General features: G+C 50.9%; 2 protein-coding genes across 2 annotated transcripts in view; one reads left to right on the top strand and one right to left on the bottom strand.

Annotated features, from left to right (window-relative positions):
• The window catches only part of NEMF (nuclear export mediator factor), a 75,390-nt gene extending 74,822 nt beyond the window's left edge, over positions 1 to 568 (top strand). The window contains exon 33 of the mRNA XM_060261399.1: positions 377 to 568. Within this exon, the coding sequence (XP_060117382.1) occupies positions 377 to 454 (78 nt within the window). The 3' untranslated portion in view covers positions 455 to 568. The remainder of the gene's footprint in view (positions 1 to 376) is intronic.
• A 2,783-nt stretch (positions 569 to 3,351) lies between these two features.
• Positions 3,352 to 27,772, bottom strand: part of KLHDC2 (kelch domain containing 2) — a 43,085-nt gene continuing 18,664 nt past the window's right edge. The window contains 9 exon segments of the mRNA XM_060261548.1: positions 3,352 to 3,737; positions 7,714 to 7,766; positions 10,140 to 10,227; positions 14,440 to 14,512; positions 16,325 to 16,434; positions 17,612 to 17,670; positions 18,114 to 18,194; positions 21,294 to 21,377; positions 24,264 to 24,345. Coding sequence (XP_060117531.1) covers positions 3,608 to 3,737; positions 7,714 to 7,766; positions 10,140 to 10,227; positions 14,440 to 14,512; positions 16,325 to 16,434; positions 17,612 to 17,670; positions 18,114 to 18,194; positions 21,294 to 21,377; positions 24,264 to 24,345 — 760 coding nt within the window. The 3' untranslated portion in view covers positions 3,352 to 3,607.

Raw genomic sequence — 27,772 nt, 5'->3', positions numbered from 1 at the left:
CCCACCCACCTTACAGGGTGTCTGTTGTGGGGGAGGAAGGGAAAGGAGACTGTAGGCCACTCTGAGACTGTCCTTGAAAGGGCAGCTGCTGGGAGAGCTCTCTCAGCCCCACCCACCTCACAGGGTGTCTGTTGTTGGGGGAAGATGATAAAAGAGATTGTAGGCTGTTCTGAGACTCTGTCCTTGAAAGGGCAGCTTCTGTCAGAGCTCTCTCAGCCCCACCCGCCTCACAGGATGTCTGTTGTGGGGGGAGAAGACATGGGAGATTGTAAGCCACTCTGAGTCTCTGATTCAGAGAGACGAGCGGGGTAGAAATCCGCAATTCTTCAACTTCTTCTTCTAATCAGCAGGGCAATGTTTCTCTTCTTTTGCTCAGGACACTGACCTCTCGAGAAACATCCCAGGCAAAGTGAAGGTGTCTGCTCCTCACCTCCTGCATGCAAAGAAGAAGTAAAAGGAGGGGCCACCACCATCCAGCCGCTGCGGACTCTCCCTCTCTGACTGCCAGTTGGATGCCCAAACTCCAGAGCAGCTCTCTTCCAGTTTTGCTAATAAAGCCCGATGCTCGTGTTTTTTGACTGTGGGTCGGCAGAATGTGTCCACTGATGGGTTCTGGTTTCCTTCCCCCCCGGGTCTTTCCTGCAAGGGGCTGCGGCTCAGTGGTCAATCCGCCGCTTAGCGTGCAGAAGGTCCAGGGTTCGATTCCCCCAGTGGGAAGGACAAGGTAGGAGGTGACGCGCAAGACCTCGGCGAGCCGCTGCCGCTCTGAGCAGCCAGTACTGACCTCGGGTCCAATCCGGTTAAAGGGCAGCTTCATGCGCTCTTCTCATTAGCCAATACCGACCTGGGCCGTGCCTAAATTCCTGGCAGCAGTGGCTTCTGTGTGAGAATGGCTCTGTGTGTGTGTGAACATATGAAGCTGCCTTACACTGAATCAGACCCTGGATCCATCAAAGTCAATATTATCTACTCAGACTGGCAGCAGCTCTCCAGGGTCTCCAGCTGAGGTGTTTCACGCCTATTTGCCTGGACCCTTTTTAGTTGGAGATGCCGGGGACTGAACCGGGGACCGTCTGCTTCCCATGCAGATGCTCTACCACTGAGCCTCCGTCCCTCCCCTAAAGAACACATGAAGCTGCCTTCTACTGAATCAGACCCTCGGTCCATCAAAGTCAGTATTGTCTACTCAGACTGGCAGCGGCTCTCCAGGGTCTCAAGCTGAGGTTTTTCACGTCTATTTGCCTGGATTCTTTTGAGTTGGAGATGCCGGGGACTGAACCTGGGACCTTCTGCTTCCCATGCAGATGCTCTACCACTGAGCCACCGTCCCTCCCCATGCTACGAGCACCCTGGGAGGTTTTTGTGGCCCAAGAGACGTTCAGAGGTGGTTTGCCGTTGCCTGCCTCTGCGTAGAGACCCTGAGCTTCCACGGTAGCCTCCCGTCTACTAATCAGGGCCGACCCTGCTCGGCTCTTGAGATCTGACGAGACCAGGCAGGGACGGTCACAGAAGGTGGCGTTCGGAAGACCAGTCCTTTCCGAGACCGCTGGGTCTCTGGAGAGGAGGTGGCTAAGAGGCGATATATATGATTACCATCTTCAAGTCTTTGAAGGGCTGTCGTATAGAGCAGCAGGGGTCCCCGTTTAGATACCGGTCCGTAGCCCATTAGCAACCGGGCCGCCAGCTGAGCATGCCCCCCGCCGCGTCACCTCCCCCTCCCTCTGGGTTTGTTAGCTTAAGACGGGGAAAGCGCCTTCTCCCGGCTCTTGAAAAGCTCGCTTCCTTCTGCCGCGGCGGCAGCTGATCCGCGGGAGAAACCGGCAGCAGCAGCGAGCCACCACTGAACAGACTGTGCTGCCCTTGGCAAAGGCAGCGCCGCTTGTTTAGCAGATTGCTCCCCGCTGCTGCCGCAGGGGGGTGGGGAGAGCTTTTAAAGAGCCGGGAAGACGCTTCCCCTGGCTTAACACAATGAACACAAAGGGAGGAGGAGGCGACGCAGGAGGAGGCGAGGCGGCTGCGCAGCACGGGGGGCCAAAATCAGTTCCCCCACCCTGCCGGTCCCTGGTGCCAAAAAGGTTGGGGGCCACTGCTGCAGAGCAGGGGTGGCCAGCGGTAGCTCCACAGATGTGTGGGTGTTTTTTTTTTGCCTACAACTCCCATCAGCCATCTCCAATCTGGAGAGCTACCGTTGGCCATCCCTGCTGTAGAGGATGGGGTGGAATTGTTTTCTGTGGCCCTGGAACCAGAACCAGTGGGTTGAAATTAAATCAAAAGAGGTTCCGTCTCAACATTAGGAAGAACTTCCTGACCGTTAGAGCGGTTCCTCAGTGAAGATATTGAAGATATTAGATTTATATCCCGCCCTCCACTCCAAAGAGTCTCAGAGCAGCTCACAATCTCCTTTGCCTTCCTGGGAGGTGGTGGGCTCTCTTTCCTTGGAGGTTTTTAAACAGAGGCTAGATGGCCAGCTGACAGTGATGAAGATCCTGTGAATTGAGGGGGCAATATTTGTGAATTTCCCGCATTGTGCAGGGGGTTGGATTAGATGACCCTGGAGGTCCCGTCCAACTCTATGATTCTATGTGATAGGATCACCATCTTCAAATACTTGAAGGGCTGTCATATAGGATGGGGTGGAATTTTTTTCTGTTGCCCCAGAATGTAGGACCAGTACCAATGGGTTGAAATGAAATCAAGAGTTTCCAGCTCAACATGAGGAAGAACTTCCTGACCGTTAGAGTGGTTCCTCAGTGGAACAGGCTTCCTCCTTGGGAGGTGGTGGGCTCTCCTTCCTTGGAGGTTTTGAAACAGAGGCTAGATGGCCACCTGACAGCAGTGAGGATCCTGTGAATTTAGGGAGAGGTGTTTGTGAGTTTCCTGCATTGTGCAGGGGGTTGGACTAGATGACCCTGGGGGGTCCCTTCCAACTCTAGGATTCTATGATTCTAAGAGCGGTTCCTCAGTGGAACAGGCTTCCTTGGGAGGTGATGGGCTCTCCTTCCTCGGAGGTTTTTAAACAGAGGCTGGATGTCCATCTGACAGCAATGAAGATCCTGTGAATTTAGGGGGAGGTGTTTGTGAGTTTAGAGCGGTTCCTCAGTGGAACAGGCTTCCTCGGGAGGTGGTGGGCTCTCCTTCCTTGGAGGTTTCTAAGCAGAGGCTGGATGTCCATCTGACAGCAATGAAGATCCTGTGAATTTAGGGGGAGGTGTTTGTGAGTTTCCTGCATTGTGCAGGGGGTTGGACTAGATGACCCTGGAGGTCCCTTCCAACTCTAGGATTCTGTGACTTAAATATCCTCAGCTGTCCCGCAGCCGGGGACGGCCATTCAAGAGAAGCGTCGAGTCTCTCTGCACTTGCATTAAATACATTTATTGCAAACGTCTTTGTACACAAAAATAGGTTTCTCTTTCTCTCTAAGCCATTCACATGCAACCGAGAGGTGAAAGCCATGAAGCGTCTGGTTACCCTACGACGATGCAAAAAAAAAAAGGGGGTGGGGGAGAATATTAGCCTGTACAAACGTCACAGAGGGGGACGGTCAGACGATGGTTCCGTCTCTTTCCAGGCGGGCTCATCCGTGCCCGAGGCGGGGTGGGGGGGCGGCCTAGGAGCCGGAGGTGTTGTTGCTGCTGCTGTCGAAGCGCTGGTTGAGGCTGTGGAGGAGGTGTTTGGGCAGGCACTGCAAGGAGCTGGCCAAAGCCTCCCGGAAACACAGGATGGCTTCCACGCAGAGCCTGCAGGAAGAGGAGAGGCGGGGCTTAGGGGGAGACACAGGAAATCCCCCCTCCCGATGCCTGCCCACCCCCTCCACCGGCCTGAGAGTTTCACCAATTCTATTCACTGGCCGGTCTTTCCCAACCCCGGAGGATCCATCGTTTCAAACATTTATCAGCTGCCTTTCCACCTTGCGGCACTCAAAGCTACATGTAAAAGATGACCCTCAGTGAGGGCTGCCGAGACATGAATTAATAGGTCTGCGAAGAAAGGTTGAAACGCTTGGGGCTCTTTAGCTTGGAGAAACGTCGACTGCGGGCTGACATGATAGAGGTTGACAAGATAGAGGTTTATCAATGATTTGGATGAAGGAATAGGAAAGGAAAGGTCCCCTGTGCCAGCACCAGTCATTTCCAACTCTGGGGTGACGTTGCTTTCACCACGTTTTCACGGCAGGCTTTTTACGGGGTGGTTTGCCCCTGCTTCCCCTGTCCTCTCCGCTTTCCCCCCAGCAAGCTGGATACTCCTTTGACCAACCTCGGAAGGATGGAAGGCTGAGTCAACCTCGAGCCAGCTACCTGAAAACCCAGCTTCCACCGGGGATCGAACTCAGGTCGTGAGCAGAGTTCAGATCACAGTACTGTAGTACTGCTGCTTTACCACTCTGCGCCACGGGGCCACTTGAAGGAATAGAGGGGATGCTTATTAAATTTGCCGACGATACTAAATTGGGAGGGGTTGCAAACACAGAAAAATACAGAAACAGGATCCAGGGTGACCCTGACAGGCTGGAAAACTGGGCTAAAATCAATAAAATGAATTTTAACAGGGATAAATGTAAAATTCTGCATTTAAGTAGGAAAAACCCAATGCATGGTTATAGGATGGGGGAGACTTGTCTCGGGGTCTTAGTGGACCATACGCTGAACATAAGCCAACAGTGTGATGCGGTGGCTAAAAAGGCAAATGCAATTTTGGGCTGTATCAACAGAAGTCTAGTGTTTCGGCAGGCAGTGCAAGGAGCTGGCCAAAGCCTCCTGGAAACAGGATGGCCTCCGGGCAGAGCCTGCAGGAAGAGGAGAGGCGGGGCTTAGGGGGAGGGAGAGGAAATCCCCACTCCCAATGCCTGCCCACCCCCTCCGCTGACCTGAGAGTTTTGCCCCTTCCATTCACTGGCTGGTCTTTCCCAACCCCTAATGATCCATTGTTTAAAATAGGGGTGTCAAACTCATTTGTTATGAGGGTCGGATCTGACCTAAATAAAACCTTGTCGGGTCGGGTCATATTGGTTAGGACCATGTGTGTATCTAGAGTTAGATCCCAGCGGAAGCTGGTTCAGTTAGCCGGCTCGAGGTTGACTCAGCCTTCCATCCTTCCAAGGTCAGTAAAATGAGTCCCCAGCTTGCTGGGGTGGGGGGGGGGGGAAGTATAGATGACTGGGGAAGGCAATGGCAAACCGCCCTGTAAAAAGTCTGCTGTGAAAACGTTGCGAAAGCAACATCACCCCAGAGTAGAAAACAACTGGTGCTTGCACAGGGGACTACCTTTACCTTTACTTTAGCAGAGATATAAACTTTATAAAGGACACAGACAAACACAACTAAAGATTCTTCTCCCCCCCCCCCAAAAAAAAAAATCTTAAAACACACTTAAAACATTAGCACTTGTTGGTTTTAAAGGTGCTTAGTTTGTATCTCTCCCATAGGATCCAGGAAACTGGGCAAAGGAAGCTCCGGCTCTTTCCCTCCCTCCCCAGGGGACCAGGAGGGGGAGGAGCCTCAACCAATGGAGAAAATCGAGGGTTTGCTCTGCAGCTCTACTGGGCGATTGAGGAAGCCTTGCAAAACAAGCTGTGATGCAGAAGGAAGCAGGAGAGAGGGACAAGGAAGGAGACAAGAGCCAGTTGCTCGGGGGCCTGATAAAAGCCTTCCAGAGGCCTAATTCGGCCCCTGGGCTGCATGTTTGACACCCCTGTTTTAAAACTTTGTTTGAAAGCCTTTCTTTGTTTTAAAACTTTGTTTGAAAGCCTTCTGGTACTCAAAGTGGCTCATGGCATAAATAAAAGGTATAAAACGGGTGGCCAGCGGTAGCTCTCCAGATGTTTTTTTGCCTACAACTCCCATCAGCCCCAGCCAGCATGGCCAATGGCTGGGGATGATGGGAGTTGTAGGCAAAAAACATCTGGAGAGCTACCGTTTCCCACCCCTGGTATAAAACACATAAAAGATGGTCTCAATTTTGAGCTGCCAATAAATAAAAACTGAATTTGTCCAGTGCAATCTTAAATAAACCTGTCTTCCAGCTGTGTGCCAGAGACTGACATTGAGGGGCCAGGCGTGCCTCCCTGGGGTGAGTGTTCCATAATGGAAGGGGGGGGGGCTGCCACCAACAGGGCCCTGTGTCATGCGCCCACCAAGTGAGCTTCTTGGATCGGTGGGACAGTCGGGAGCGTCTCCTTGGGGAGGGAGAGGTGGAAAGAAAGCAACTTTAATTCCTGGGCACGGATATACGGGAAAAGACAGCACTTCAAATACCCTGGACCCAAGCCATGTAAAGGGCAAAACCAACCACTCGAATTGGGCTCAGGAATGGATCTCAGTAGCCAGCGTTACCTGCTGTAGCAATGGGGGCATACTCTCCCTATAGCTGGCCCTGAGCACACCAAAATGACCACTTGGGGCTCCTGTCTTAATCTCTCTTCGCCAGTTCTGCACTGGTGAGCCACTGGGCTGCCCTGCTGTTCGCCAGAGGGGTGCCTGGGTTGCAAAGAGCTCCTTCCGGCCAGTGAAGGCTGCCTTCCGTTCATTCGATGGCCAAAGCTTCTCACACCCCAGAACTTGCTGTGGGCGGATCCAGCTTCACGGAGTTTATAAAGAAGGGGTGGCCAAATGTCCTTAGCGTGAGAGCCACGTAGAGTAAATGTCAGACGTTTGAGAGCTGCAAGAAAAGAGAAGCCACGTTGCATCAGGCCAATGGCCCATCCAGTCCAACGCTCTGCGTCACACAGTGGCCAAAATACACACTGTGGCTAACAGCCACTGATGGACCTCTGCTCCATATCTTTATCTAACCCCCTCTTGAAGCTGGCTATACTTGTGGCCGCCGCCACCTCCTGTGGCAGTGAATTCCACATGTTAATCACCCTTTGGGTGAAGAAGGGCTTCTTTCTATCCATTTTTACCCGACTGCTCAGCAATTTCATTGAACGCCCACGAGTTCTTGTATTGTGAGAAAGGGAGAAAAGGACTTCTTTCTCTACTTTCTCCATCCTATGCATTAGCTTGTAAACCTCTATCATGTCACCCCACAGTCGATGTTTCTCCAAGCTAAAGAGCCCCAAGCGTTTCAACCTTTCTTCATAGGGAAGGTGTTCCAGCCCTTTAATCATTCTAGTTGCCCTTCTCTGAACTTTCTCCAATGCTATAATATCCTTTTTGAGGTGCGGTGACCAGAACTGCACACAGTACTCCAAATGAAACCGCACCATCGACTTATACAGGGGCATTATGATACTGGCTGATTTGTTTTCAATTCCCTTCCTAATAATTCCCAGCATGGCGTTGGCCTTTTTTATTGCAATCGCACACTATTGTGACATTTTCAGTGAGTTGTCTACCACGTGAATGATGTCTGAGAGCCACACGTCAGGAAGGAAAGAAGGAGAAAAGATGGGGAGAGGTGGCAAGAAAGCAATTTTAACTTCATTTAAAGCTGCTGTTGCTGGCTTGACTTGGAGAACTGATTTAAAGAGAGAACTGCCTTCTGCAAGCCAGCTGACAGGGCAGTGGGGGCTTGGAGAGCCACACCATGTGTGTCAAAGAGCCACATGTGGCTCCCGAGCCACAGTTTGGCCCCCCCTGCTAGAAAGGAACCAACTCCTGGTATTTGGTCGCCCCTTCTCAGGGCTCCATCACGGGGAAGGTAGCCCCCTAGCCTACTTCTCCATTTTCATCTTGTCTAGATGGAATGCAAAAGCTCGGAATATCTTCTCAATACCTTACGAGAGATTTCGGTTGCAGAGAAAACACCAGGATCTCATTACTGTGTGCCTGAAAAAAAGAGAGAAGCGCATAAAGTTACCGGGAGGGAGGGGGGTGGAAACGGCAGTCAAATCGCAGCTGTCCTACGGTGGCCCTGGCGAGAGATGAACGGAGGTGGCTTTGCCATTGCCCGCCTCTGCAGAGCAACCCTGGACTTCTTGGGTGCTTTCCCATCCAAGCACTAACCGGGGCTTGACTCTGCTTAGCTTCCCAGGTCTGGCGAGGAACTGGTTGACTGCTATGTGAGACTAGATGGGCCCTCACTGGTCTGATCCAGCAGGGCTCTTCTTATGAAGGCCTCAGCCTCTCTGCCCTGTTGTTGGCCCTCCAGAAGAACTGGTTGGCCGCTGTGGGAGACAGGCGGCTGGACTAGATGGACCCTCCCTGGTCCGATCCAGCAGGGCTCTACTGATGTTCTTATGAAGGCCTCGGCCTCCCTGCCCTGCTGTTGGTCCTCCAGAGGAACTGGCTGGCCACTGTTAGAGACAGGAGGCTTAACTAGGTGGAGCCTTCCTGGTCTGATCCATCAGGGCTCTTCTTATGAAGGCCTCGGCCTCTCTGCTCTGTTGTTGGCCCTCCAGAAGAACTGGTTGGCCTCTGTGTGAGACAGGATGCTGGACTAGATGGACCCTCACTGGTCCGATCCAGCAGGGTTCTTCTGATGTTCTTATGAAGGCCTCGGCCTCCCTGCCCTGCTGTTGGTCCTCCAGAGGAACTGGCTGGCCACTGTGAGAGACAGGAGGCTGGACTAGTTGGACCCTCACTGCTCTGATCCAGGACCTTCACTGGTCTGATCCAGCAGGGGTCTTCTGATGTTCTTAGGAAGGCCTCGGCCTCTCTGTCCTGTGGTTGGTCCTACAGAGGGACTGGTTGGCCACTGTGAGAGACAGGAGGCTGGACTAGATGGACCCTCACTGGTCTGACCCAGCAGGACTCTTCTGAGGTTCTTCTCAGGGGAAGGCCTCAGCCACTCTGCCCTGTTGTTGACTTTCCAGAGGAACTTGTTGGCCACTGTGTGAGACAGGAGGCTGGACTAGATGGGCCCTCACTGGTCTGATCTAGCGGGGCTCTTCTAAGGTTCTTACCATGGGTGGAAGCGACAAGAATCATTTGGTGTTTCTGCGCCTTCCCCACGATCCCTGCAGAGGCTCTTCCTCTGTTACCAAACGTGCCACAATGTGCGAAGGTACACACCACAAGAGAGGCCCGCTGCCTGTGTATAGCTGCATCAGTGGAAAATGCTGGCGCCATGAAAGGTTTCCCACTGCAACTGACCAGAGGCCATCCTGTTTTGCAAGAGAGACGCTCCCTCCCTCCCTTTTCCCAAGGGAAAAAGCCAGTGAAGCATACCTCATCATCGTGGACCTAGCGAGGCTTGCAGGCCCCAGGGAAGCCTGCTTACGAGTTACTGGGAAGAGCCTACATTTCCCAGGATCCCTCCTGTCCCTCTGATTGGGCAGCCAGGTTTTGGATGGAAACTGGCCCAGAGAGGGGTGGGGCCTGGGAGGAGAAGATTTAAGGACCAAGCCCAGGAAGGGGGTGTTCTTTTCCTAGGAGGCAGAGCTGAGGAAGAGCTGCTGCCAGGAAGAGATCCTTGCCCTGGGAGGAAGGGTGAGTAGGCCAAGGTCTGACTGAGACAGTTAGGGACAGTAAGTTCAGACGCGTTGGGGCGTTTGGTTATTTTTCCCTTCACCCCTTTTACTGTTTTATGCACCTTGCTTGTTATATTGCACTGATCTTTTAATGAACCATTTCCCCGCCCCCCTTGTAGTTAACTCTGCCTGGTCCTCACGCCCATTATTTGGCCTAGCTAAAGAAGGCCTAGAAGGGCTTGGGAGGGGACTCTGGGCCTTCTCAAGGGAGACCCTTAACCCAGAGTGGTGGCAGCCCCCCCCCATACTGTGGGCAAACCTAAACATATGAAGAACATATGAAGCTGCCTTCTACTGAATCAGACTCTTGGTCCATCAAAGTCAGTATTGTCTACTCAGACTGGCAGCAGCTCTCCAGGGTCTCAAGCTGAAGTTTTTCATGCCTATTTTGCCTGGACCTTTTTAGTTGGAGATGCCGGGGATTGAACCTGGGACCTTCTGCTTCCCAAGCAGATGCTCTACCACTGAGCCACCATCCTTCCCCAACAGATATGAACGTATGAAGCTGCCATATACTGAATCAGACCCTCTTTGGTCCATGAAAGTCAGTCTTGTCTACTCAGACTGGCAGCGGCTCTCCAGGGTCTCCAGCGGAGGTTTTCCACGCCTACTTGCCTGGACCCCTTTTAGTTGGAGATGCCGGGGATTGAACCGGGGACCTTCTGCTCACCAAGCAGATGCTCTACCGCTGAGCCACCGCCCCTCCCCAAAACACAACAACGAAACTCACCGCTTTGTGATGGGCGAGTAGGTTGTTAGCGCAGCCGCCAAAGACGATCACCTCCCCTTCTTCGCTGGCGCAGGCCGTATGCCAGAGCCTGAAACAAAGGAGGCATGACCCAAGGGTTATCATGACATCAAGGGACAGCAGAGATGAAGAGAGAAATGTTCAACTGAGATTTCAAAGGTGGCAAGGGGCTGCACACACAGCTCAGCTGATCCCGTCGCGGCAGAGACAAGCCTAGTGACCGAGCCCTACAAGAAGGAAACCGCTGAGAGACACCATCAGTTTTAAACAAGACAGTGTAATGTAAAGGTCAGTGGTGTTCTGACAAAGCTTGCACGTGGAACTTCAAATAGAAAAGGGAAAAAGGAAAGGTCTCCTGTGCAAGCGCCGGTCGTTTCCGACTCTGGGGTGACGTTGCTCTCCCAACGTTTTCACGGCAGACTTCTGACGGGGTGGTTTGCCATTGCCTTCCCCAGTCATCTACGTTTCCCCCCAGCAAGCTGGGTTCTCATTTGACCGACCTCGGAAGGATGGAAAGCTGAGTCAACCTCGGGCCGGCTACCTTGAACCAGCTTTCACTGGGATAGAACTCAGGTCGTGAGCAGAGCCTAGGACTGCAGTACTGCAGCTTTACCACTCTGTGCCACTCTAAAAAAAGGTAAAGGTAATCCCCTGTGCAAGCACCAGTCATTTCCGACTCTGGGGTGACGCAGCTTTCACAACGTTTTCACGGCAGACTTTTTACGGGGTGGTTTGCCATGGCCTTCCCCAGTCGTCTATGCTTTCCCCCCAGCAAGCTGGGGACTCATTTGACCGACCTCAGAAGGATGGAAGGCTGAGTCAACCTCAAGCCGGCTGCCTGAACCCAGCTTCCGCTGGGATCGAACTCAGGTCGTGAGCAGAGCTTAGGACTGCAGCTTTAACACTCTTTATTAGTTTACTTCTATTCCGCTCCTTTCCCCTTTTGGGCGGCTCAGAGCGGAGTACGACAATTTAAATTAAAAGCACAATAAAATCCTAATAAAAACAAGTCCAACATTCAGTAAGTTCAGTAAGTTAGTTCAGCAAGGTGATACGAAGCAAGATAGTTTAGCTCCACAATACAGTGGTGCAGCGGGCCGTAAGGGCGAAGGGGGCTAATTAAATAGAAAAGAGCATGTAGCAAAAAAACCCATTAACAGAAGACAGTTCAGAAGCAGTCTTTCCAATCTCCAAGGAGTGACAATAGTCCAGTATTTAGTTCGTGGAACTAAAAGAAGCCCTTCCAAAGACAACTGTTCTAGATATCATAGAATCATAGAGTTGGAAGGGACCTCTAGGGTCATCTAATCCAACCCCCCAAGATGTTTCATCCGTCTTTCTTCGCTTTGGAGGCTTATTTCTCACTGGAACCCAATCTTTACAATACATTCACAGGAGACCAACAAGGTTCAGAACATGTCTGTAAGATTTTCCAGACGGATGAAATGTCTTGATATCTAGAACAGACGTCTTTGGAAGGGCTTCTTTTAGTTCCATGAACTAAATCCTGGACTATTGTCACTCCACTGTGATTGGAAAGACTGCTTTTGAACTGTCCTCTATGTGCAAGTTTGGTCAGAACTCCACTGACCTTTACATTACACTGTCTTGTTTAAAATTTATGATGGCTCAGCAGTCTTTTTATTTACACAGGACACGGACATCAGATGTCTGAGAGCCGCAAGACACGGACATCAGATGTCTGAGAGCCGCAAGACACGGACATCAGATGTCTGAGAGCCAAAAGACACGGACATCAGATGTCTGAGAGCCGCAAGACACGGACATCAGATGTCTGAGAGCCAAAAGACACAGACATCATATGTCTGAGAGCCAAAAGACACGGACATCAGATATCTGAGAGCCAAAAGACACGGACATCAGATGTCTGAGAGCCAAAAGACACGGACATCAGATATCTGAGAGCCACAAGACACGGACATCAGATGTCTGAGAGCCACAAGACACGGACATCAGATGTCTGAGAGCCACAAGACACGGACATCAGATATCTGAGAGCCAAAAGACACGGACATCAGATGTCTGAGAGCCAAAAGACACGGACATCAGATATCTGAGAGCCACAAGACACGGACATCAGATGTCTGAGAGCCACAAGACACGGACATCAGATATCTGAGAGCCAAAAGACACGGACATCAGATGTCTGAGAGCCACAAGACACGGACATCAGATATCTGAGAGCCAAAAGACACGGACATCAGATGTCTGAGAGCCAAAAGACACGGACATCAGATATCTGAGAGCCACAAGACACGGACATCAGATGTCTGAGAGCCACAAGACACGGACATCAGATATCTGAGAGCCAAAAGACACGGACATCAGATGTCTGAGAGCCAAAAGACACGGACATCAGATATCTGAGAGCCACAAGACACGGACATCAGATGTCTGAGAGCCACAAGACACGGACATCAGATGTCTGAGAGCCAAAAGACAGGAAGGAAGAGAGGCAGGGAGAAAGGAAGGAAAGCAAATAGCTGGGGGAGGTGAGGTAGGGAATAGTGGAAAGAAAGCAACTTTAAATGCATTCTCCAAGCTTCCAGCTGGCTTGGTTTGGAGAAGCGATTTAAAGAGCCAAATGCTTTCTCCAAGCCGGCTGACATGGCAGTGGGGGTTTCAAGAGCCACACAAAGAGCCACATGTAGCTCCCAAGCCAGTTTGGCCATTTCTGCTCTAGGTTGATGCTGCATTGAGCAGGGGGGTTGGACTAGATGGCCTCTATGGACACTTCCAACTCTACTGTTCTAAGCCACGCCTTGTGCCTGCACTTGGCACTGGCAGACACCTCCATGGTGGGGGGAGTTGCTGTTGAGCTGCAGATTCTCAAGGCAGCTCTTCCCAGCTGTGGCTGGCTGCTTTTCAGGCGTTCGGCCCCCTCTTTGTGGGATCTGAGGGTGGGCTGTGATGGAGCCGCAGACGTCTGGCTCACGAATGCCAAGAGACAGCTGAGGAGGGGCCTCCATCAAAAGACAGCTGTGGACCATGGAAAGCTGACGAGAAGAAAACGGATTCCTCTTAAATGCGGTGCTGGCAGATTCCGTGGACTGCCAAAAAGACAAATCAGGGAGAAACCGTTTGGTGTAGTGGTTAAGTGCGAGGACTTTTATCTGGGAGAACCGGGTTTGATTCCCCACTCCTCCACTTGCAGCTGCTGGAATGGCCTTGGGTCAGCCATAGGTCTCACAGGAGTTGTCCTTGAAAAGGCAGCTTCTGTCCGAGCTCTCTCAGCCCCACACACCTCACAGGGTGTCTGTTGTGGGGGGAGAAGACATAGGAGATTGTGAGCCACTCTGAGTCTCTGATTCAGGGAGAAGGGTGGGATATAAATCTACAATTCTTCTTCTTATCCAGGAGAGACGGGTTTGATTCCCCACTCCTCCACTTGCACCTGCTGGAATGGCCTTGGGTCAGCCATAGCTCTGGCAGAGGTTGTCCTGGAAAGCGCAGCTGCTGAGAGAGCCCTCTCAGCTCCCCCCCCACCTCACAGGGTGTCTGTTGTGGGGGAGAAAGGGAAAGGAGATTGTGTGCCGCTCTAAGACTCTGTTCTTGAAAGGGCAGCTTCTGGGAGAACTCTCTCAGCCCCACCCACCTCACAGGGTGTCTGTTATGGGGGGAGAAAGGGAAAGGAGATTGTGAGCCACTCTGAGACTCTGTCCTTGAGAGGGCAGCTGCTGTGAGAGCTCTCTCAGCCCCACCCACCTCACAGGGTGTCTGTTGTGGGGGAAGAAAGGGAAAGGAGATTGTGAGCTACTCTGAGACTCTGTCCTTGAAAGGGCAGCTGCTGGGAGACCTCTCTCAGCCCCACTCACCTCACAGGGTGTCTGTTGTGGGGGAGGAAGATAAAGGAGATTGTGAGTCGCTTGGAGTCTCTGATTCAGAGAGAAGAGCGGGGTATAAATCTGCAGTCATCTCCTTTTTTAGACCAAACCAAGCCTGAACTCTGCCCTACAGGCTAAAATGACTAAACTGAGGCTAGCATACTTGGGTCACATCATGAGACGAGGAGAGTCACGTTGCGGGCAGTCGAAAAAAGAGGAGGACTCAACATGAGACGGACAGACTCAATCAGGGAAGCCGCGGGGGCCCTCCATTTACAAGACCCGAGCAAGGCTGTTAACAAGAGGACATTTTGGAGGTCATTCATTCATACTGTTGCCATCAATTGGAAGCAACTGGATGGCACGTAACACCCCAGGCTGTGAATGCAGTTGCAGGCACTCCCATGCAAAATAATGATTTGAGCTACGCTCCTTACCGGGGTTTCTCTGTGTAATTGTGCTGAAATTGTATCCACTTGTTTTTACTGATGCAATAAATCCAGGCGTCACCTGCAACAGACAGAAGAGATGTTTGGAGTGGGGAGGGCTCTCTCAGGGGGGCCGGAAGAAGCTGCCTTCAGATCTGGAGGAACCACCCTTATTTTATTTATTTTATCAGATTTATATCCCCCCCTCCCCTAGTGGAGTCAGGGCAGCTAACAATAGCCCGTTCTCTCCCTTTTAGCTATTCAGACTCTCTTATTTAGCACTGGGGTTTAATTAAAGCAGAACAGAGCCTCGTGGAGGGTTAAAGCTGCAGTACTGCAGTGCTAAGCTCTGCTCACGACCCGAGTTCGATCCCCCAGCGGAACTTTGGTTTTCAGGTCTCCGGCTTTCCCTATGAAGGAAGGTTAAAACGCTTGGGACTCTTTCGCTTGGAGAAAGGTCGACTGCGGGGTGAAATGATAGAGGTTGACAAGATTATGCATGGGATGGAGAAAGCGGAGAAAGAAGTCCTTTTCTCCCTTTCTCACAATACAAGAACTCGTGGGCATTCAGTGAAATTGCTGAGCAGACAGGTTAAAACAGATAAAAGGAAGTACTTCTTCACCCAAGGGGTGATTAACATGTGGAATTCACTGCCACAGGAGGGGGTGGCGGCTACAGGCATAGCCAGCTTCAACATGGGATTGGATCAACATCTGGAGCAGAGGTCCATCAGTGGCTATTAGTCACAGCTTATCGTTGGGACTCTCTGTCTGGGGCAGTGATGCTCTGTATTCTTGTGCTTCTAGCCCCACTGGTGGACCTCTTGATGGCACTTGATTTGGGGGGTTTTTTTTGGCCATTGTGTGACACAGAGTGTTGGGCTGGATGGGCCTTTGGCCTGATCCAACATAGCTTCTCTTATGTTCTTATGTGACGCAAAGTGTTGGACTGGTGGGCCCTTGGCCTGATCCAACAAGGCTTCTCTGATGTTCTTATGTGACACAGAGTGTTGGACTGGATGGGCCATTGGCCTGATCCAACATGGCATCTCTTATGTTCTTATGTGACACAGAGTGTTGAACTGGATGGGCCATTGGCCTGATCCAACAGGGCTTCTCTTATGTTCTTATGTGACACAGAGTGTTGGACTAGAGGGGCCACTGGCCTGATCCAACATGGCTTCTCTTATGTGACACAGAGTGTTGGACTGGAGGGGCCAGTGGCCTGATCCAACATGGCTTCCCTTATGTTGTTATGTGACACAGAGTGTTGGACTGGATGGGCCAGTGGCCTGATCCAACATGGCTTCCCTTATGTTGTTATGTGACACAGAGTGTTGGACTGGATGGGCCACTGGCCTGATCCAACATGGCTTCCCTTATGTTGTTATGTGACACAGAGTGTTGGACTGGATGGGCCAGTGGCCTGATCCAACATGGCTTCCCTTATGTTGTTATGTGACACAGAGTGTTGGACTGGATGGGCCAGTGGCCTGATCCAACATGGCTTCCCTTATGTTGTTATGTGACACAGAGTGTTGGACTGGATGGGCCACTGGCCTGATCCAACATGGCTTCCCTTATGTTATTATGTGACACAGAGTGTTGGACTGGATGGGCCAGTGGCCTGATCCAACGTGGCTTCTCTTTTGTTCTTATGTCCCTCTGCCACTTTAAAATCAGAATCAAAACCACTTCTTCGAAGGAGAGTGTGTGCATGCCTATTTCCTACACCCCTGTGGCAAGTGGATAAGACACTGAGCAACTGGCAATCACACCAAGGAAACAATCTCCCCTCCCCCCCCCCGAAAAGAAGTTGGTGCTTATGCCAGATTCCACGGAAGGGCCCTTTCTAGACAAACGACTGTATTCGGGCCCCGTGGGAAGTGCTTACTCAGTGGCTGCTTGTCGGTGGTGAACCCGCCAAAGAGGAAGAGGTGGTCGGACGACACCGGGGTTAACGAATGCCAGGAGCGGCCGACGGGGCACGACCCTTGCGTGATGCTACAAATAGAAAAAGGCAAGTCAGCATGGTGTGAAATTGTGGACGGTCTTGAGAAGCCTGGATGCCTCCAGCCCCCTTGCCCACGTGCAGGTCAAGCTCCTGGTTGGGGAAACAAGGCAGACGTTCTCATCCAGGAAGGAGTTCTCGAACTCAGTACTCTTGTCCAGCTCGGAAAGAAGATGCCAGGGGCCTGTCCCGGCGACAAGGCAAGGGTGTGGGGGGAGGTGGAATCACGGAGCTCCCCACAGATGAAGCACATGAAGCTGCCTTCTACTGCATTGGAGTGCTGACCCATCAAGGCAAGTATTGCCGACTCAGACTGGCAGCTGCTCTCCAGGGTCTCAGGCTGAGGCATTCTACATTAATTGCCAACAAGATCTTTTAACCTGGAGATCAACATATGAAGCTGCCTTACACTGAATCAGACCCTCTTTGGTCCATCGAAGTCAGTCTTGTCTACTCAGACTGGCAGCGGCTCTCCAGCTGAGGTTTTTCACGCCTACTTGCCTGGACCCTTTTTAGTTGGAGATGCCGGGGATTGAACCTGGGACCTTCTGCTTACCAAGCAGATGCTCTACCACTGAGCCACTGTCCCTCCCCTAATGAAGCTGCCTTCTACTTAATCAGACCCTGGGTCCATCAAAGTCAGTCTACTCAGACTGGCAGTGGCTCTCCAGGGCCTCAAGCTGAGATTTTTCACACCTGCTTGTCTGGACCTTTTTTAGTTGGAGATGCCGGGGAGTGAACCTGGGACCTTCTGCTTACCAAGCAGATGCTCCACCACTGAGCCACCATCCCTCCCCAATGGTGGGGATCGAACCTGGGACTTTATGCATGCCATGGAGATGCTCTGCCTCTGAGCCCCAGCCCCTCCCCAAGCACGCATGAAGCTGCCTTCTACTGAATCAGACCCTTGGTCTATCACGGTCAGTATTGTCTGCTCAGACTGGCAGCGGCTCTTCCAGGGCCTGAAGCGGAGGCCCTTCGTGTCACCTCCTTTGAACTGGGGATGCCGGGGATTGAACCTGGGACCTTCTGCGGGTCGAGCGGAGGATGTTCCACTGAGCCACCACCCCTTCCCTATAAGAGGAGAAAGACAAAACCCAGAAGAGGAAAGCAGGCATATTCTGTTCCCAGGAACAGTCAGACAACCTGGGGAGCCCCCCGTCTGCTCACATTTCATGCCACTCCCACGTATCCAGGTTGAGACAGTAGAGATCATTCATTCGTGAGTCCTGATGTGAGAAAGAGAATGAAGAAGAGTTGGGATTTTTATACCCTGCCCTTCACTACCCAAAGGAGCCTCAGAGCGGCTTACGGTCTCCTTCCCTTCCTCTCCCCACAACAGACACCCTGGGAGGTGGGTGGGGCTGAGAGAGCTCTCCCAGAAGCTGCCCTTTCAAGGACAGAGGCTCAGAGCAGCGTACAATCTCCTTTCCCTTCCTCCCCCACAACAGACACCCTGTGACATGGGTGGGGCTGAGAGAGCTCTGACTGAGAACTGCTCTTGAGAGAAGTGGGGCTGACCCGAGGTCATCCCGCGGGCTGCACGTAGAGGAGGTGGGAATCGAACCCGGTTCTCCGGATCAGAGCCCACCATTCTTAACCACTGTACCAAACGGGCTCTTAGGCCAGTCCCACAGAGACAACTGCCTCTCCGCTCTGGCCTTCTGCTTACTCGATATCTGCCCCCAAAGACGTAGCCTCGGTTTCCGACTGTGGCGCAGGCGTGGGCGGCCCGGGGAGAGGGCGATTTGCCCTGTGGGAAGAAAGCAAGAAAGTATTATTCAGAAAGCAGATTGGAACTCGATAACCCACCAAGGGAGTGTTGCGGGCAAAACATGTGGCTTTCAAAAGAAAAAGATATTGGATTTATATACTGCCCTCCCCTCCGAAGAGTCTCAGAGTGGCTCACAATCTCCTTTCCCTTCCTCCCCCCGCAACAGACACCCTGTGAGGTAGATGAAGATATTGGATTTATATCCCGCCCTCCACACCGAAGAGTCTCAGAGCAGCTCACAATCTCCTTTCCCTTCCTCCCCCACAACAGACACCCTGTGAGGTAGATGAAGATATTGGATTTATATCCCGCCCTCCACTCCGAAGAGTCTCAGAGCAGCTCACAATCTCCTTTCCCTTCCTCCCCCACAACAGACACCCTGTGAGGTGGGTGGGGCTGAGAGGGCTCTCACAGCAGCTGCCCTTTCAAGGACAACCTCTGCCAGAGCTCTGGCTGACCCAAGGCCATTCCAGCAGCTGCAAGTGGAGGAGTGGGGAATCAAACCCAGTTCTCCCAGATAAGAGTTCGCATGCTTAATCACTACACCAAAGTGCAAAGTAATGCACATTGTGGCCAAGTGCAAAGTAATGTACATTGGGGCCAAGTGCAAAGTAATGCACATTGGGGCCAAGAATCCCAGTTACAAATACAAGTTGATGGGGTGTGAACTGGCAGAGACTGACCAAGAGAGAGATCTTGGGGTCGTGGTAGATAACTCACTGAAAATGTCAAGACAGTGTGCGTTTGCAATAAAAAAGGCCAACGCCATGCTGGGAATTATTAGGAAGGGAATTGAAAACAAATCAGCCAGTATCATAATGCCCCTGTATAAATCGATGGTGCGGTCTCATTTGGAGTACTGTGTGCAGTTCTGGTCGCCGCACCTCAAAAAGGATATTATAGCATTGGAGAAAGTCCAGAAAAGGGCAACTAGAATGATTAAAGGGCTGGAACACTTTCCCTATGAAGAAAGGTTGAAACGCTTGGGACTCTTTAGCTTGGAGAAATGTCGACTGCGGGGTGACATGATAGAGGTTTACAAGATAATGCATGGGATGGAGAAAGTAGAGAAAGAAGTACTTTTCTCTCTTTCTCACAATACAAGAACTCGTGGGCATTTGATGAAATTGCTGAGCAGACAGGTTCAAACGGATAAAAGGAAGTACTTCTTCACCCAAAGGATGATTAACATGTAGAATGCACTGCCACAGGAGGTGGCGGCAGCCACAAGCATAGCCACCTTCAAGAGGGGTTTAGATAAAAATATGGAGCAGAGGTCCATCAGTGGCTATTAGCCACAGTGTGTGTGTGTGTATGTGTGTGTATATTAAAAAATTTTTTGCCACTGTGTGACACAGAGTGTTGGACTGGATGGGCCATTGGCCTGATCTAACATGGCTTCTCTTATGTTCTTAAACGGGCTCTCCCTGCTCTGCTGGACTGTTTTATTTACTTATTTTATTGCATTTATATCTCCTGCCCTCCTCTAATGGGCTCAGGGTGGCGAACAACAGGTAAGATAACTTTCCCTGGCGGTCAGTATTTCAGAGAATAAAACTCTGCCCATGAGCTCTTTTCTCCACCTGTGTCATACAGGTATTTCCTATGAAGTCAAGAACTTCAGCCACATGCAGAGGGGACAGAGAAAGCAGAGAAAGAAGTCCTTTTCCCCCTTTCTCGCAATACGAGAACTCGTGGGCATTCAATGAAATTGCTGAGCAGTCGGGTTAGAACGGATAAAAGGAAGTCCTTCTTCACCCAAAGGGGGATTAACACGTGGAATTCACTGCCGCAGGAGGTGGTGGCGGCTGCCAGCATAGACAGCTTCAAGAGGGTACTGGATAAACATCTGGAGCAGAGGTCCATCCGTGGCTATTAGCCACAGCGTATTGTTGGAACTCTCTATCTAGGGCAGTGATGCTCTGTATTCTTGTTGCATGGGGGGGGGGGGGGCACAGTGAGAGGGCTTCTGGAGTTCTGTCCCTGCTGGTGGACCTCCTGATGGCACCTGGGTTTTGGCCACTGTGTGACTCTCTCTCTCTCTCTCTCTCTCTCTCTCTCTCTCTCTATCATCTATCTATCATCCATCCACCCACCCACCCACCCACCCATCCATCCACCCACCCACCCATCCAATTTGATTTGATTTGATTTATATCCCGCCCTACCCCACCGAAGCGGGCTCAGGGCGGCTCACAGCATAAAAGTTCTAACAATAAAATTCAGAATTAAAATACAATAGTAATTTACATAATTAAAACACTAATATATTGATCGATACATCAATCCATGTCAGTGTGCTATCTATAGACTTCCTTCAGAGTATTTCAGTACCGGTCAGTTATAAGCCAACCGGAAGAGGACTGTCTTACAATGCTGGACTGGGTGGACCACTGGCCTGATATAACACGGCTTCTCTTACATAGCTTGGCACATCTGTTTCCTAAGTGCACGTGGCATTCCTCATGTATTCTCTCAGTAATATTTTAAAAACCCCTGTGAGGAAGGCCAGAATTACGGTGCACATCTTGCAAATAGGAGAAATGGGCTGAGAGGCTGGTTTCTCTACAACCAAGACCAGGGGTCCACAGATCATTGAGCCTGCAGGTATCTGGAATTCTGAGACCTTGCAGCAAGCATTTCCACAAAATGGCTTCCACGAGAGGCAAAATGGCCACCACAGCTGACCTTCAGTCACACAGCAGAGACCCCTGTGCTGTGGAGGCAGCTGCTGCCAAAGCAGTGTTTTTCAAAATCTGCACAGCCAATCAGAAGCCTTGCTGGGGGAAAGTCCCACCTGGCCCTGCCCCCTTTCTAAAAACACCTGGCCCGTTCCAGAAAAGGTGGTGGCGGGGGACAGGGCGCTCTCAGGCACCCCGCTAAGAGCCGCGATCAAGATGAAGACGAGACTCTGAACTCATTCTCAACACACAAGGCTGATCATTAAAAAATGTACATTTCCAGAAAGGTTACAAGCAGCGGTGGCTGAGAGAGTGGCGGCGGCAGTGGGGGGGGGGGTGTGACACATAAAATCCTGCACAAGGAGGTCATCTCGCTCTCGAAGAGAAAGCACCTCACCGTTGTCACAGGCCGACTCCACGTAAAAGTGTCTGTGTCCAGCACGTGGACGTGATCGTTCCATCCGCGAGGATGACCTGCATTCTTTAGACAGGAAGAGGCTGTTAGAAGCTGAACAAGCGGTAATTTCAATATTTCGCACCTTGAACAATCACATGGCTCTCCTGTACAAGGGCCTTCTCCGCTGTGGCCCCCACCCTGTGGAACAGACCACCCCAGGGGGACCAGGGAGGCTCCCCACCTCCTGGTTTCTGCAGGCAGTGTAAAACTTGGCACAGGATTGCGTTGTAAATGGCGCAAAAATTACATCGTGGGACCCAACTTACAGCACGTTGCACGAGTAGTACAGGCCAGACCCTCTTAAGGATTTATCCAAGTAACTTTGTGAATTGTTTAGTACAGAAACTCTGCTGCCTGTGTAGAAAAGCCCTCTTGAATAATTAAGTTTTACAGTTTGCAGAAACGCAGGAGGATGGGAGAAGAAGAAGATATTGGATTTATATCCTGCCCTCCACTCCGAAGAGTCTCAGAGCGGCTCACAATCTCCTTTCCCTTCCTCCCCCCGCAACAGACACCCTGTGAGGTAGATGAAGATATTGGATTTATATCCAGCCCTCCACTCCAAAGAGTCTCAGAGCGGCTCACAATCTCCTTTCCCTTCCTCCCCCACAATAGACACCCTGTGAGGTGGGTGGGGCTGAGAGAGCTCTCACAGCAGCTGTCCTTTCAAGGACAACTTCTGCCAGAGCTAGGGCTGATCCAAGGCCATGCCAGCAGTTGCAAGTGGAGGAGTGGGGAATCAAACCCGGTTCTCCCAGATAAGAGAGCTCTGGCTGACCCAAGGCCATTCCAGCAGCTGCAAGTGGAGGAGGGGAGAATCAAATCAAATTTCTGTTTGGGATGGGCTCTCTTACGAAATTGGCCACAAGAGGTCCAAGCTACCCAGCACTATCATGCATTCATATTGCTAATAACAGCTTAGTTTGAGAGTTAGTTGCTCGAAATGTAGGTCAGTTTCTGCAAGTAGGTGAAAGGCACAAGCCATCCGGGGACAATCTTAGCCTTATATAGATTGATTTTGACAGCATCATTGTTGATGTTAAGAGGAATGAGAAGAACCTGATAGAGCAAAGATAACTGGCCAGTTGCAGGTGGTTCTGGGATGTAGATGACACATATTATCAGAAAAGACAGGGGTGGCCGACAGTAGCTCTCCAGATGTTTTTTTTTTGCCTACAACTCCTATCAGCCCCAGCCATTGGCCATGCTGGCTGGGGCTGATGGGAGTTGTAGGCAAAAAACATCTGGAAAGCTACCGCTGGCCACCCCTGAGATAAGATATAGATTGTGATACCAGTTTCCGGGGGGAAATGCTTTATAAACCCTGGGATTTAAGGAAAAGTTGCTGACGGCACCAGAGACAGGGTGGGGTCTCTATGCTGGTCAAGCCACGAATTTAACAACTCATTAGAGATCTTTAATATAAAAGGGGACTTAGGTTTTCATAGAATGAATGCTTGAGCAGGTATTGGAATCCGAGATAGAGTAAGTTTCACTACAAGACCTGGGTAAAAGTTCATCTGAATTCTAAATTCATAATCTTCTAACTGTATCCGGAAACTGTACTAATGTTATCTATTGTTGTGCCTTTCCGCTTATGTGTTTCAAGCCTTTTCACCGGAGTAGAAACTTAAGTGTAATAAAATTTATCTGTGCCAGTTCCTGAGGTTGTTTGGGTTACTAAGGTGTACAAAAGTAAATCCTGCCTCAGGTGGAACGCTCTGTCTGGGGCAGTGATGCTCTGCCTTCTTGGTGCTTGCGGGGCAACAGTGGGAGGGCTTCTAGTGTCCTGGCCCACTGGTGGACCTCATAAGGGCACCTGGGTTTTTTGGCCACTGTGTGACACAGAGTGGTGGACTGGATGGGCCATTGGCCTGATCCAACATGGCCTCTGTTATGTTCTTATGTCTGGGGCAGGGATGCTCTGCCTTCTTGGTGCTTGGGGGGGCAACAGTGGGAGGGCTTCTGGAATTCTGGCCCTGCTGGCGGATCTCCTGATGGCCCCCTGGGTTTTGGCCACTGTGTCCCACAGACTGGGTGGGCTACTAGCCTGATCCAGTGTGGCTTCCCTGATGTCCTTAAGAGCTGCTCTGCTTTTATAACCTTACCTTGCAAGATCCAACCCAGCGTTTTGATCTTTTGCAGAACTTTTGTTGCAGGTTATAAGCAAAGACTGTGGCAGGACTGTGGCCTTCGGCAACTGAGCAGACCCTGACTGCAGACCGCTGGCTCACGGTGGCAGAGTGCCAACCCAGAAGTGAGCTGGCAGAAACTGGAGTGCCCCGGAGCATCCAGACGGCCTGCGGAACCAGAAAGTACCGGTCCGTGGCCTGTTAGCAGCTGGGCCGTGAGTTGTGGAATTATTTCATTATATTATTACAGTGTAGTAATTATTACATTATATTATTATAATTATTTCATTATATTATTACAATGTAGTAATAATAATAAGAACACAACATTGGATTTATATCCGGCCCTCTACTCCAAATTTCAGAGTCTCAGAGCAGCTCACAATCTCCTTTACCTTGACCCCCCACCACAACAGACATCCTGTGAGGTAGGTGGGGCTGAGAGAGCTCTCCCAGAAGCTGCCCTTTCAAGGACAACTCTGTGAGAAGCTACGGCTGACCCAAGGCCATTCCAGTAGCTGCAAGTAGAGGAGTGGGGAATCAAACCCGGTTCTCCCAGATAAGAGTCTGCGCACTTAACTGCCACACCAAACACTTTAGAAATAAAGTGCACAATTGCATCATCTCAAAACCATCGCTTCCCCCTCCCCCTCCCCCCCCACCCCGGTCCGTGGAAAAATCATCTTCCATAAACCGTCTGGTGCCAAAAAGGTTGGAGATGGCTGCTTCAGACCCGACAAAGTGGTACCTCACCTGGGGCAAAGGACGCCGGACTTACCCAGAAAGAGGTCTCGTCAAACTCGAACGTTCCGATTTGCTCTCCTTCGGGGTAGTACCCGTAGCCGCCGAAGAATATCAGCCTGGTTGATGGAAAGGGAAGGAGGTTAGCAAGTCGTCATCGGAGTGAAAAACCTGCATCCAATCCAAGGGGCTCAAGTCATGTTCTCATCTCTCTCTTTAAAAAGTACCTGGAATGTCTTGAGAAACTCCCACTGACTATTTCCTTAAATGGAAGGAACCCAGATTCATCTACTGTGATCTTGGGTGGGGGGAACTTTGCTGAAAGCACCACAGAGTCGCACAGCTGAAAGGGACCACAGAGGCTGTATAGTCCAACCCCCTGCTCAACGCAGCATCAGCCTAAAACAGGGGTGTCAAACTCATCTGTTATGGGGGCCGGATCTGACATAAACGAGACCTTGTTGGGCGAGGCCATGTCGGGTTGGGCTGAGCCATGTGTGTACCTATTTAAGATTAGGTAGCAAAGATACGAATTTTATAAAGAGCACAGACAAACAATTTTTTAAAAAAACCCTTAACACATGCAAAACATGTTAGCATTCACTGGTCTTAAAGATGCTTTCTTTGTATCACTCCCATGGGATCCAGGGAACTGGGCAAAGGAAGCTCTGGCTCTTTCCTTCCTTCCCTTGGAGGGGGGGGGAGCCTCAGCCAATAGAAGGAAAAGAGGCTTGAATCAGTAGCTCTGCTGTGCAATTGAGAGAGCCTGGCAAAGCAAGCTGTGCCTCCCCAAGGGAGGAGCCTCAGCCAATGGAGAAAATAAGATGTTTTGCTCCTGTGCGACTGAGCAAGCCTTGCAAAGCAAGCTGAGATAGAATCACAGAATCATAGAGTTGGAAGGGACCTCTAGCGTCATCTAGTCCAACCCCCTGCACAGTGCAGGAAACCCACAAATACCTCCCCCCAAATTCACAGGTTCTTCATCGCTGTCAGGTGGCCATCTAGCCTCTGTTGAAAAACCTCCAAGGAAGGAGAGCCCACCACCTCCCAAGGAGGAAGCCTGTTCCACTGAGGAATCTCTCTAACGGTCAGGAAGTTCTTCCTAATGTTGAGCCGGAAACTCTTTTTATTTAATTTCAACCCACTGGTTCTGTTCCTACTTTCTGGGGCTATGGAAAACAATTCCACACCATCCTCTACAGGACAGCCCTTCAAGGACTTGAAGATGGTGATCCTATCACCTCTCAGCCGCCTCCTCTCCAGGCTAAACCTCCCAGCTCCTTCAACCTTTCCTCATAGGACTTGGTCTCCAAACTTCTCACCCTCACTGTCAGGAAGTTCTTCTTAATGCTGAGCCAGAAGCTCTTCTGATTTAATTTCAACCCATTGGTTCTGGTCATACCTTCCGGGGCCACAAAAAACAATTCCAATTGCTTCTTTGCAGCAAGTTTTGATGGTTTATTTCCAGAGTCATAATACCTCTACTTAATGTTGGTCACGATCACCCCTTTATGCCCCGATCTATCAAAACTTTGATAGAATCACAGATTTGGAGGGGACCTCCAGGGTCATCTAGTCCCATCCTCCGCGCAATGAGGAAATTCACAAATGTCTCCCCCTAAATTCACAGGATCCTCATTGCTGTCAGGTGGCCATCCAACCTCTGTTGAAAAACCTCCAAGAAAGGAGATCTTCTCATATAGCTCCTTGGTTTAAAAGAGACTTATAATCTTCTAATTCTTAACATCTAGGCTGGAGGAACAGAACAGAACTACATTTTAAGAAGGATATAGACAAGCTGGAACGGGTCCAGAGAAGGGTGATGAAGATGGTGAGGGGTCTGGAGACCAAGTGCTATGAGGAAAGGTTGAAGGAGCTGGGGATGTTTAACCTGGAGAGGAGACAGCTGAGAGGTGATAGGATCACCATCTTCAAGTCCTTGAAGGGCTGTCCTATAGAGGAAGGTATGGAATTGTTTTCTGTGGCCCCGGAAGGTAGGACCAGAACCAATGGGTTGAAAAGAGTTTCCAGCTCAACATTAGGAAGAACTTCCTGACCGTTAGAGTGGTTCCTCAGTGGAACAGGCTTCCTCGAGAGATGGTGGGCTCTCCTTCCTTGGAGGTTTTGAAACAGAGGCTAGATGGCCATCTGACAGCAATGCGGATCCTGTGAATTTAGGGGTAGATATTTGTGGGTTTCCTGCATTGTACAGGGAGTTGGACCAGATGACCCTGGAGGTCCCCTCCAACTCTAGGATTCTATGACCATTACAGCAATTCCTTAGTGGAACAGGCTTCCTGGGGAGGTGGTGGGCTTTCCTTCCTTAGAAGTTTTTAAACAGAGGCTAGATGGCCATCTGACAGCAATGGGGATCCCGTGAATTTAGGGGGAGGCATTTGTGGGTTTCCTGCATTGTGCAGGGGGTTGGACTAGATGACCCTGGAGGTCCCTTCCAACTCTAAGATTCTATGATTCTTCAGGAGGTGGTGGGCTCTCCTTCCTTGAAACAGAGGCTAGATGGCCATCTGACTGCAATGAAGATCCTGTGAATTTAGGGGGAGGTATTTGTGAGTTTCCTGCATTGTGCAGGGGCTTGGAGTAGATGACCCTGGAGGTCGCTTCCAGCTCTAGGATTCTATGATTCTATGACCATTAGATCGATTCCTCAGTGGAACAGGCTTCCTCCTTGGGAGGTGGTGGGCTCTCCTTCCTTGGAGGTTTTGAAACAGAGGCTAGATGGCCATCTGACAGCAATGAAGATCCTGTGAATTTAGGGGGAGGTGTTTGTGAGTTTAGAGCGGTTCCTCAGTAGAACAGGCTTCCTCCTTGGGAGGTGGTGGGCTCTCCTTCCTTGGAGGTTTTTCAACAGAGGCTAGATGGCCATCTGACAGCGATGAAGATCCTGTGAATTTAGGGGGAGGGGTTGTGAGTTTAGAGCGGTTCCTCAGTGGAACAGGCTTCCTCAGGAGGTGGTGGGCTCTCCTTCCTTGGAGGTTTTTCAACAGAGGCTAGATGGCCATCTGACAGCAATGAAGATCCTGTGAATTTAGGGGAAGGTGTTTGTGAGTTTAGAGCGGTTCCTCAGTAGAACAGGCTTCCTCCTTGGGAGGTGGTGGGCTCTCCTTCCTTGGAGGTTTTGAAACAGAGGCTAGATGGCCATCTGATAGCAATGGGGATCCTGTGCATTTAGGGGGAGGTGGTTGGACTGGATGACCCTAGGATTCTATGATTCTTTTTTATAATGACATATAGGCGATAGCAGCGGTGGCCAAACTGTGGCTCGGAAGTCACATATGGCTCTTTCACACATAACCCCCGGCCCCGCAATGTGGTGGCTCTCTGAGGTGCGCCTGGACTTTCACCTGGGTCTTCTACTGCAGATGGACGGAGCTGCCTTCCAACCAAAAAATAAAAACACCCTACGCTTTATGCCAAAGGACGGCTCGGAAGAAGGCGACAGCATCCCACGAGAGAGGAGGGACGCAGTGCAGTGACAATAAGGAAGCACCAGCTCCAGGGGAGGGAGGGGGAGGAGAGATGGAAGAG

This window comes from Heteronotia binoei, chromosome 21, assembly GCF_032191835.1.
Source record: "Heteronotia binoei isolate CCM8104 ecotype False Entrance Well chromosome 21, APGP_CSIRO_Hbin_v1, whole genome shotgun sequence".
Lineage (NCBI taxonomy): Eukaryota > Metazoa > Chordata > Lepidosauria > Squamata > Gekkonidae > Heteronotia > Heteronotia binoei.
This window is presented reverse-complemented; position numbering and strand designations above follow the sequence as displayed.